Genomic DNA, 12,371 nt, shown 5'->3' with positions numbered 1-12,371 from the left:
CACATTCCCCGTAGAATCTCACCGCCTATTCCCAGCTTGCTGTATTCTCGAACCAATCCGGAAGTCTATCACCCCTCCGTAAGATTTTTCCGAAATCAAGATAGAGCGAAACCAACTGTTGCAAGGAGTCAGTCTTGCCAGAATTTTGACAAAGATCAGATCTTGAGAATTTTTTAAAGTTTGTAAATAGGGTAGGTAGCTAGATAATGACTCTTCCCTCCTCCCGAATAATTCGAATATATTGAACAATGACGAACAACAGTGCAATATTCTTTTATCGTTAATTGAAATAATGAAATAGCGATCTCTAATTGCTGATAATAATTAAAAAAGAATAATTCGATTTTCTAATAATTAATCTATTGATTTTCGAATTAATCGTTATCAAAACTTGAGAATTTATGGAGCGCGAAATTTTCGCGTTTGTTTAATTCGAGATATTTATATAAGCCTTTTTTCAAGCAGGTAAGATTTATTCTTCAACAAGTAACAGACATTCGCGAATTTTGTTCACTCTTGTCCAATTCGTTTTAAATCAATCAGTTTCGTTGAAAACGCGTCCATCAGAATTGGTCTCGATAAAAAATCAAAGTTAATTTATTTTATAACTCTCACGATATTCCGCAACTCCCGTAAATCTTACCAAGGTTCACGAAGACGTCAATAACATCGCAATACGTCAACGTTCAACAATAGGTCGTTCTTTTTTTTTCTAATACTTCTCTCAGAGTTGATTCCAATAATAATACATTACGCACTTTGGATTTCTCGAGAAATATATCGTCGATAGCAGACTTGCTTTGTCATTGATTATGAAACTAGTGTATCTAATAGATACATCAGTATTGTGCGCGTTCGAAAAAAAATTATTTTAAATTTATATCTTCAAGTTTAGAAACTTGAGCTACTTTTATCGTAATTTTATAATAAAGTAACACGACTCGATTATAAGTAGCATTACCAATCTTGTCCTTTCTCTTGCAGGAAAGATGAAGGTGAAGGAGGAGAAGGATGCCTCGTCGATGGCACCCGGAAGTCCACCCACGCCTCCGCATACTCCGCAAAGTCCGCAACGCGCGATTCCGTCTCTCGGCAATCCTTCGCAATCCTGTCAAACGTCAAATGCAAACTCGCCGAACTTGCAGCAGCAACCGCAGCAGCATCAGTCGCAGGAGCAGCAACAGCAGCAGCAGCATCCCATGCACGCCATGGCTAATTCACCCCTAAGTCAGATATTGGTCCAAAATCCGGCGTTGGCGCAACTGCTGCAGCAAAATCCAGCGATTTTGTCGCAGAATCCACAATTGGCGCAGCTGCTGCAGCAGAATCTGCAGGTTCAGATGGGCAGCGTGCTCTTCCAGAACATGAGACGGGAAGAGTCCGAGGAATCTAGGGTAAGTACGAGAGTCTAATATAACGATTTGATCCTAAAAACCGACGCAAAGTTCGTTACACTCGGGGTTATAAACTGGGATATCAATGTCTGAGACAGCAATCCTTTACACAATCTAACAATCTTAAATTCTAAAGATCATACGATATTATACCGAGACTCGAATGTCAGCGATTATTAAAAATTTAAGTAGCATTGAATTATTATTTGCTATTGCGTCAAAAGCGAGACAATATCGCGAAGCTGTCCAAAAACAATAAACGATGACTCATCCGACTCAAGTCACCGTCAAGATCGTAAAGTTACCAACGGGAGCTGTGTGAGCTTAACTGTACTAGAATAATTCAGCGCTTCCTAGAATCGTAAGCGACGAACAATCGCTTATGATACGTCGTAATAAAAGTCGATAGAGACATCGCAGTTGAAGATCATTCGTTTGTCGCATACCTTCAGGCTTTTTCCCGTTATTAATCGCGAGTTATTTATTTATTTCCGAAACCCGCGAAATGATTTCCAACAAAATTTTTTGACATGCATCAATTTGATCTTATTTTATTTATTCCCATTTCTCAATAATATTAAATATTCGTTCCGATCAATCGTTTATGAAATGTAACCGTTGATAATGATATTTATTATCGAGATTGCGAGACGAAGAGATTTTAACGATATAGAATAGAATGCGCGTTATCATTACGCTATTATCAATGACGCGTAGAGACTTGCATATATGTCAGGTCACCAAAGAGGAGACACGAAACCGCGCAGACGACCCGGCTATAGGATCGCTGCTGTGGAATCCCATACACGGAGAATTGAAATTATTCCTCGAATTTTTGTCGTGTCGTTTACATTATTTTCGCCTTTGAATATTAATGGACATATGCTCTCCGGCGTTATGGCACAAGAAGTAACAACAGCGTATAATACTCGAGTCTTAACGTTATTCTATTGTTTGCAAATCAGCTCTATTGTTTTCTCATATACCTCTATACTCTCTCGCGTACCCTCTTTGCCCCTCTTCTCGTCTGCCCCCCTCCCCCCTCTTCTCCACCTTCTCCTTCATCGGCGAACCTTCCCTCCCCTCTTTTATCGTCGTCTTTCTTTCTCTTATCGTTACCTTCCTCCTCGTCTCTCTGTCTCTTTTTCTTCCTCTCTTCGATTCTCTTCTTCCTTCTCGACATCGCTCTTCCACTCGCCCCACTCTTGTTTCATTCCGATCCTTTTCTCTTTCTTCGCCCCCTTTCCACCCCCCAGTCCCCCATATGCTTCTCGCCCCGTGCTCCAATGCATACGTTCGCATTATATACATCGTGATGCACATTATTTTCCATTTGTTTCCTCGCGTTCGCGTTTTCTACCTGCGAATTTTTTCGCGAGCGATAAATGCATTAATTTAAGAAGCAGCCATAAACGTGCGCGCTTGTCCTTCATCGCGATGATCTCTTCCCGAGGAATCACGAGGCATGCGAAGAGAATTATTTCCTTTTTTTTTTTTTTTTTTTTTTTTTTTTTTTTTTTTTTTTTTCAACAATCTTCTCCGCCCGATATTATTATGCGCGATACGCTGCAATTCGCAATATTAGGCACGGAAGGTCACGGATAATTATGAACGAGGAATATAAATGTTCGATTAGAGATTGCAGAATTGATGGAACGCGATGGTCACGTACGTGAGGCGAGTTCTATTAAATTCGACGGAATTAATCGATTGTTCCGGCGCGCGCTCGATCGCGAGGTTGCTTCTTGTTAGGAGTGAAGTTCATAGATCGGGACAAAGAACCTCGTCGAACGATAATGCAATGGTGCGTCACGCCCGTAATATTAGAATATGTTTATACGATATTTATATACGGAGTAAAGTAATTCGAAACTTGTCCTCGATAAATTTACGCGCCCGAGATTAGCTTTCTTCGAGTTTCAATAATACGTCGCGATTCATTCGTTTCGTTCAATTCGGAGAATTCATTCGGGAATTAATTTTTCAAGAAGAATAAAAAAATTGGATTTTTGAGAAGAGAGAGAGAGAGAGAGTAACCGGTTCATAAATTCAACGATGTGGATCGAAACTAAGGCTTCGGAAATCGTACATAGTATTGGAATAATTTAAACCGCGATGGGGCTTCTGGCAAAGTGACGTCTCTCTCCAGGAGGCATCTTCTTACGTCTTCCGCTTTTAATTTTGGCGTTCGATAAATTGAAAGAAAAACCTCGTCTCCTCTAAATGCGAGGGACGAAAAAAAAAAAAAAAATACACGCGGACGCGTCGATAAAAGTCGGTTGCGCGAAATTGAAATGCTGCGGAGAAGATGTGCCCCGGGGATAATTTCATTACTCGGTAGCAGGAGGGTTAACGAAGGATATTAAGCGGCCATGTTACGAGCGGGCCATAACGCGATTAGTTCGCGGAATGGCTGGAAACGCTTTTGCACGATAGGTTTTACGGAAACATCTCGCGTCTGTCTGTCGCGTGGGTCCCCACTTTTCGCTTTATCGTTTCGCGCACCCTTTGCTCGCGTACGGCCCTGAGCACGCCGGTGCATTGTACATCGTAATGTATTTCTTTTAGGTACCGCCGACAATAGCGAGCCTGACGGCGATGAAGGTGGAGGCAGCTGACCCGAAGGTTTCCGGTGAGTTACTATTTCCTCCTGCCGACGGAATTATCGGGATCGTAATTAGATTCGAATCGAGACTGCCGCGTTCGATGACCCTGCTCGCGCGCAAACAAAAGGAAGGTGAAAAGAAAAAGAACCGAGTGGAAAAAGATTGACCGACGGGACGCGAAATCGTCGATCGACGCCTCGTCGCTAATCTGGTTTCACCAGGTGATGATTTGCAATCGACGCTCTTGTAATCGTCGAGCGAATCTATCATTAGAACATGGAGACAATGTTGTCGATCGTACGGCGACGTCTGACCTTTAACGGCATCGGGCTAGAAATATAATCGGTATGCGCGTTCGCGTTCGCCAAAAGTCCGATTGCGCGAATTCGTATATATTATTTGGGATATGAAGAGTCTATGAAAATGAAAAATCGCACCATTTTAATAGAGAGAAAGAGGGGGATTTTTTCTTCTTTTAACGTAACGTAGTAGTCTATTCATTTTTTCTTCTTCAAATCGACGATAATCTTTAAATTTTCGAAAGGAGATTTAATGAAATCGGCCGCGCCGTGCCGTGTGAAATACGCTGGAGAGAAATCGCATCCAGCGCAAACCCGGCACGCACATAGTGGACCCGCATCTTTGAGTGATTATCGCACATTCCTGCATGCCACGTGACAAATCTGAAGCTATATGTACGTAAGCCGGCTGAGCGCCGTCGGCTCTCTCCCTACAGCCTTTATTTGTCTCGATCCTCGCGAACTCGTGAATCGTGGAGCAACCTGACGAATCGCGGCCGTTCGCCGCTTTCAGTGTTTTGTGCCCGAGGGCTGTTCCCCCTTTATTGGAATATCCGCCCACAGCATTATGGGAATTATCAAGGAAATGGGATGAGTGCCAACGGCTCCCACTAGGGGCTCGAGGGAGAACGGGGGGGTTGTTGCTCTTTGGTCGCATTGATAAAAGAAACCCGGGACTTATCAATCCTCTGCTTCCTTTTTTCTAATAATATCTAATTAATATACAATTTTATATACGAGCGATGTAAATTGACTCGATTAAAAAAATTAAATGGAGCATTCTTGTTTCGATTTCATTAATTACCGTCGATCTAAAAGAACGTTGTAATATAGAATGCTCCTGAATTAATCTCGATTGTAATGAAACATCGAGAATCCACGAGAATTGCTGTGCAGCGGCAATATTATGTTTTAAATACCAGATAAAATATTTACACGCAGAAACGTACCTATAACATATATTTGCGTACGTTCTCTCGGTTACTGGATTACGAATTTACGGTTAACGAAACAATTCATTTGTATGTTAATTCTATGCGTACCATAGTGTGTTTCCAAATAACATTTCATTTATATATGAACCAAACTATTAAAAAAAAAAATTATTTTTTTAATTGTTTGCATTTGAAATGTTCAGCATGACTGCGTAGAAATATCGCTCACCGCATGCGGTCATAGCTCTGTATTACATAAACATGCCGCTGTTTCTCCGTAAATAGGCATCATTAAGATCAATCGTTCCTCCCCGCTGTCATTTCACTATTGGCACGCGAACCATCATTTTCTTCGAAAACACTAGTGACGATTCAATCGGCAGTTTGTCGCGCAATTCCCGGAAATCACGGCGATGACGACGAGAGGGAACATTGAGTAGAGAAAGAGAGAGTGGGCGGCCTCCGTTGGATTTTCTGGTCCAGTGACATATTCTCGTAATTTCGTATCGGCCAATCAACGTTGATCGGAGGATATTAAACGCGTGGTGGGATCCGTAACGAAATGGAATAAAATAAAATGTATATACATACGTTGTACGTTCGCGACTATATACGAAAGAGAGAGAGAGAGAGAACGAGATGAAGGAGGCTGAAAAGGGTGAAAGAGAAACGCGAGTGTGCGAGAAAAGAAGATGAAGACACAGACATGTGCGTGTGTACGTGGAAAGAGAAAGAGAGAAAGAGACACAAGCGAGAGAGAACGGTGAGAGGGAGCGATAAAGAGAGAGAGATGCCAGCAATCAAAGCTGATTAAGCCCACAACTGGGGAATCTGTGGGGCCAGTGTCTCACGCCAATCTCGTCCAATCAGCCGGTTGGCCGGGGAGATTTAAAAAATAGAATGCCTACTGTCAATTGTCCCATAATTTAAATAAATCGAATAAATGGACAAAGTGGCCAATTAGAGTAGTTGCTGGTTGCTGCTTTAACGCATTATTCTCTCTTTCTCGCAGTGTCTTCGACTCTCCTCTCCTCCCCCCCCCTTCCCCCTTTGCTCCTTGTCACCGAAGATGCGCTTCTATTTTCCCCCTCGGTGTCCTCCCGATAATGTCGCCGTCGTTCTTTTAATTCTCCGCGTTTGACATCGACGACGTCGCCGCGGCCACCTTGTCTTCGCCGAGGTGCCTTCGTTATATCGTGAAGAAGATGTCCATCGGTACGTCTACAGCGTAAACGTCCGACGTGATTTGCGCGAAATTGATGATTAGGCCGTTATGCTTCGACAAACTCGATTATACAGGCGTGAACTTTCGGAGAATTACTGTCGCTATTCCGAGATCTCTCGAAACCTCCTACGATTCTCTTGTGTCCGCGCGGATAAAATATATTCCCGCTTTCATTTTCACTTTGAAATCGATACCTCGAACACATTAGACTACTATATATACGTATTCACAGTCTCAGTTACGGGCATAAATTTGCCGGAGCGCTGTAAACTTTATCGCGCTTATTCATCTTTAATAAAACTTGCCTGCAAGTTGGCGGATAAATTTTCCGGAGACGGTGCTACTTCGTTATTTTGACATTAATATTCTGAAACATAGACTACGCTATATGCATTTTCGCAGACTCGTTAAACTCGGAAATAAACCTAAGACCTGGATTGCGCTACTGTTTTATCGCTGAACGTAAATTCGATGATAAGCGAGGTACGTTGTCGGAGAAAAAAAAAGTACGAGAGTGGTTCGTGCTCGACCATCTCGATCTATCTCGATGAAATGTGCGGTATTTCTCTCTCTCTCTCTCTCTCTTTCTCTCTTTCCGTCTTGGACTCCGAATTCTACTTTACTAATTATAACAATTTACGACTTTAATAATTATCACCATCGTACATGCACCATCAGTCTGCACCTGTTCGACATACATTTACGAAGTAACTTAATGGCCTCGTTGATATCTATACCCATCAATTTTGTGCGAGTACAATTTAATTAAGCCTCGCTATCGCGCTACGATTACGAGTAATATCGACATCGTCGTTTTCCTAATTACCGCATCTGTCAATTTTGTGACGCGTGTAATTATTGAAAAATTATAGTATTAATAAATATCGGATATTTTTTTTCTTAATACATAGTCGCGCAGCGAATAATTGAGTCACGATAAGATGTGAAATAAATCGCGGTGAGCACGCTTTTCCCTTAATATTATAGAAACGAGGGAGGGAGTTGTGATTGAAACGATTGTTTCCCTAATTACACGAAACAGACTCATTAACGTGATAGTCGCGAATCTGTCATGCGGATAATGTAGATGCTCGAACGTAGACGTGCCCGTCTACAGTCTGGACAGGCAATCGAGCAGGCAGGCAAGCAAATAACAAATCAAACATGAACGGGAGCTACGATAAATAACTGGTGCATATAGTGCGGGCCCTCCAGGGTCTCGTTCCTCTCGCTGACTCTTCGTTACCTCTCTTTTTCTCTCTCTCTCTCTCTCTCTTTCTGCACCCGCCCCAACTATATTACCTGAGCACAGGATCCACATACGTACGTGCAACCATTCAGGCACCGAGGAGTTCAGACCTCGGCGACCTTTAGTTTCCGTTCATAATGTCGCGACCGCAGGAAATTAAAGAAATTAAAGAATCTTTTGCTTGCCCTCGTACGTGCTTTTTGGAAAGCAATCTGATTGCGAGAGACGTATCGGGGGACTATTAAGGTAGCGCATCAATATTCACAAGATTGCTGAATCATTCCTAGTATAGCCGTACGTGGCTAGGTATTAAGAATCATTAAATTAAGGAGCGACGTAAATTTCTTGCGAAATTATTTTCTGTGAAAAGAATAGCTTCGTTGAAATTATATTAAAGGATATTAAAAAATGATTTCTCATATATTATTAAATGATTCTTTTACACGTTTCTCTAAAGAAACTCAAGGACAGAATAATGAAGTATCCATTCAATATAAATATGATCTCGAAAGTGAATTTAAAGTAAGGTATAAATTGTCGTATTTTGTGTAGAATGTTGTTTAAATCATTTCTATGAAATTATTTCCATTTAATCATTTCCATGAAATGAATTTTAGTTCTATGAAGAGAAGGAGACTGATTCGCTTGTGCATATAATTCAGCCAATTCTTACGAGCTGATTCTCGCTTGCGTTTATACTCGGGAATTGAATTTCATTATCCGAAATTGAACGACGCGATTGCGATGACGGAACGTTTCGTTGCCACGTTCGTTTCTCGGGCGAGCAACCGTTAGCCTTGAAGAAATACCATTAAAAGGCGATACGCGCGGTGAAAGAAAGCGAGGGAGACGGAGAGAGGAAAGCGAATTTCACGGTTCATTCGAAACTTTTTAAACGAATTTACACGCGCCGTCCGCCACGCTTCGCCAAGGGGTTGAAACTTTATTAAATTAACCCCGCTAAGTAAATATTTGACAGCTTTTATACATGTACCATATAAATTACTGCTGTGTTCTTTTTTTTGTTTCGCCATCGAATTATCGGTGAACGTATAGACACTTTTATATCGCGCCGCTCTTTTCTTCATCTACAATGATGGACGATGTTTATATCTCGCTCGCGAGATTTTTCGATACGCGACGATGATAAAAGTGCGCGACGACAATTCCAGCCGTCGCGGTATAACGATCGAGCGGTTCACCTAGACCTGTGTGCAGACAATGGCCAATTTCGTCGACCGGGGACGCGAACAATGCTCGCCATAATTCGTGGTCCACTCGCGTTCTCAGGGGGTTCTCGCGAAACGGCCCGTCGTCATCTCTTACCTCGTAAAAACCCGCAGCGCCTTAAAGATACGCGGCGGATACGAAATTTTATTATTTATATTTGAAATTTATTATCGCTCGTGCGCCGAAGTTCTCTCTCTCGCGTCGTCGCCCTAATTTATCGTTCCTCAATTTTTTATTCATTTCTTACCCTCCCGCGATCGTCCTCGCATTAAAGGGATCGTCATCGGCGGTCACCGAAATCCGCATCGGTGCACAAACGGAATGTCGTCCCTCATTTTTCGCTCCGCTGTGTCGTCCGAAAACTCTCGTCCCTTCGATATTCGGAGAGAGCTTACGATCGAGTCGCAGAAGAAAGACATTTTTTTCCATAAATAGCGTAGCCTCCTCTCTTACGTAAAAAAGGAATGCGGCTGGTCGCACAATATTGAATCAAGAATGGTGAGATAGAATTTTCGAGGGTTGCAAAAGTGTAATTAAAGCAATCGATCATCTTGTCTTTACAAAAGTGCAATAACATCAATATTAATTATTATAATGAAAATCTAGGTTGAGTATCGATCGAACTGGTCTCTATCACCCAGAAACAAATAATTTCTTCTCCGAAACTTGATAAAACTACTCGTGTAAATTAAATGAACCTATGAACACGCGTTAATGTGACACATTCCGAATCCGTGCCCTTCGCTAACGAGGTTTACGCCAATATCACGCGAGATATTCAGCCAATCCACTCGACCAAGACAAGTATTAATATCTGCCATCTCTTTTTTGCCGATCGTGGAATTTCAGTCCTCTCCCTCTCTTCTTCCCCGTTCGAGATTCGACGGATCTTAGCGCGCGCGGGAAAAAAGGGCCTCGACTAATTAATAGAGCGGGATTCGGACCCCGAGGGGACCGGCAGGGGGGACGAAGAAGCTTAGGGACCCTTGCGAAAAATAAAATACACCCGCGGAGTAAATTAACGTAGAGCGAAGAGGGGCAGAGGCTGCGCTTAATTAATAGAGCGAGGATCCGAGACGGATGGTGGTGGTAGGCCCTCGGGTGGATTCTCGAATCTCCGCTCGTTTACGCTCGTTTTTTGCACGTAAGATGATCGCGCGGACCACGATCCGCGGTAAAGATCCCGCTCATCACGTTGCGCAACGTGTCATTTACCTCATTATAGAGAATACGCCGAAAGCTTTTTATGCAAATTTTCAATCCTGTCATTCCCCGCGCGTTGCGATTTAACAACTTGGCATCGTTAATTATAACGGGTCGCTTGATTAATGTAATTTACTAACTTTTTTTCTCTCTGCGCTTCATTTTACATAATTATATTATATTCTTTTTTTTCGTTTTTTTTTCTTGACTGCATTTATTTTTCTTTTCATTCTTCTTATTTCGATTAACTGCAGACTCGGTGCATTTTTATTTCTATCGTATACTTCATTATTCTATTATTTAAATTTTTAATTCGCTGGTAGAACAATCAAAGGATAAATTTAAGCGACCAAATCTAGCACAAAATGGTTTTTATCAAGTATACACTGTAAAAAAATGTTATTATAATAAATTTTACAAGGTAATTAACAATTATGCACACGGATTGGATTATACATACGTCTTTAGTGGCGAATATATAAATATAGGATATTATTAATTATTTCTATCCGCGCGTATTTTATTGCGCGCGATATTCCGTGGGAGTAAAAGGAGCTAGAGCTAGAGTATCGATCAGCGATAAAAATGGCTGGTTCAAAAAGGGAATTGCGAAACTGGCGAAACAAATGTGCCGCGATGTTGGCCGTGCGATTGGCCCCGATCGATTTGTATCGGGAAACAACTATTGGCAATCGCATGCCGTCCTCGAAACTCAGGAATCCATCGTTGCTCGATCGAACGATAGTCTCCCCGCGGTCTCCTCCATCCTGCTGTCGTCGCTTCGCGTCCTCGTTTTTTCTTGGCCGTCGTTTCGCGATTTTTCGGTCGCCAAGAACGCGTCTATGTTCTCTCATATATCGGCTATATCGAATTATCCGCACAAAATTAGAATCCAATTAGAATCGCGCCGCGCGATGTGCAACTTGTTTCTCGCGTCGCGCAAAAATATATAAAATCGTTATTTCGGAAAATGGTTTGGTAAATAAACGCACCCCATAAATAACCCGGACGTTTACAGAAGTCTTTCCTTAAGTTTAGTGCCACTCCAGTTAAACGTCATTCGATGACGACCCGCGAAGCCCTTCATCGCGCTTGCCGCGAAATGAAGACATCGCCGACACGGACGACTCTTAATCATCGCCGACGAGTTCGAAAGTGGACTCGCGCCGGCCGAGAAAATTACACGGTGTGTCCCTCGGGTCCGATCGTTGATCAATCACTCGTCCGCGAGCGAGACGACGGCGACTCGTCAGCACCCTCGTGCACACTCGCGGCGAGACAGACCAAGCGGTCTTTTTCTACTGCGCTTTCTCTCTCTCTTCTCGAGCTGCCGCTTTCCAACTACGCGAATCGAGTATTTCAACTAATAGATGCGGTGTATCCCAGCCGAGCTCTTCTTCCATCTTCTCTATACTATAATATATTTGACATTCAAATTCAAATTCAAAATATATCTATGCGAATGTTTCCACGTGTGGTATATCTATTTTCTCTCGAACACCCTGCCTCGTATCCGATTGAATCTTTCGAGATCGCTCTTTCATTCCTCTCGCGTCTTACTAATGCGCTCGAAAAAAGGGTCTCCCGAAATATACGGAATATCCGCGGGCGCATCGTCGGCCGGCATCCGGTTGACTATTTCGAGAATATAATCACGAAACGAAGCGCCTCGCCGCTGCGGGCGAAAGGGGATCGCGGAGAGCATCTCGGGGAACGCGAAAGAAGAGAGGAGATGAAAAAGGGATTGAAAGGAACGCGCACCAGCGGGGTAGGAGAGAAAGAGGCGAAATGTTCTTCTCTTCGCAAGAACGTTTCGCGTTTCCACCATTCTGCATTCTGTCGCGTTTCTACGTGTCTCGCCGCTGCCGCCGCGTGTTTCATTGGTCGTCGAAGTCTTAGCTCGTAATGGGCCGTGTCCAGTTCGTTACATACGTGTAGAATATCCTAGTCGACGCGCGTCCGCGATTAATTCCAACATGCGATCGCAAAATAACCGGTATGCCGAAGGATTTACGAGCCACGGTACACGTCGATTAAAGCTCTCGTTTCCGCGTTCCTTATCGTCAGATTTTTTTTTCAAAAATACATTTAGCGCGTTTATTGGACCATTAAAAGCCACGAGGAGATAATTCCATCGGAAACAATTGGAAAAAAAAAAAAAAAATGAAGGCCAATGATATTCTTCCGACGCTTGTCTCGCGATTCCGTTCTTCTGCGAATCCTCCGCGAT

The 12,371-nt window shown here is 42.7% G+C and overlaps 1 protein-coding gene across 2 annotated transcripts in view; it reads left to right on the top strand.

The window, feature by feature from the left end:
• LOC114938956 (zinc finger protein castor homolog 1) overlaps positions 1-12,371 on the top strand; it is a 78,602-nt gene that overhangs the window by 46,535 nt on the left and 19,696 nt on the right. For both annotated transcript variants that reach the window (XM_029313140.2, XM_029313137.2), the window contains exons 5-6: positions 985-1,394; positions 3,963-4,026. In XM_029313140.2, the coding sequence (XP_029168973.2) occupies positions 985-1,394; positions 3,963-4,026 (474 nt within the window). The remainder of the gene's footprint in view (positions 1-984; positions 1,395-3,962; positions 4,027-12,371) is intronic.

The sequence above is a fragment of the Nylanderia fulva genome, unplaced genomic scaffold, assembly GCF_048542155.1.
Source record: "Nylanderia fulva isolate GAGA-0341 unplaced genomic scaffold, ASM4854215v1 Scaffold26, whole genome shotgun sequence".
NCBI lineage: Eukaryota > Metazoa > Arthropoda > Insecta > Hymenoptera > Formicidae > Nylanderia > Nylanderia fulva.
Note: the sequence above shows the minus strand (reverse complement) of the source record. Positions and strands in the feature narration are given on the sequence as shown.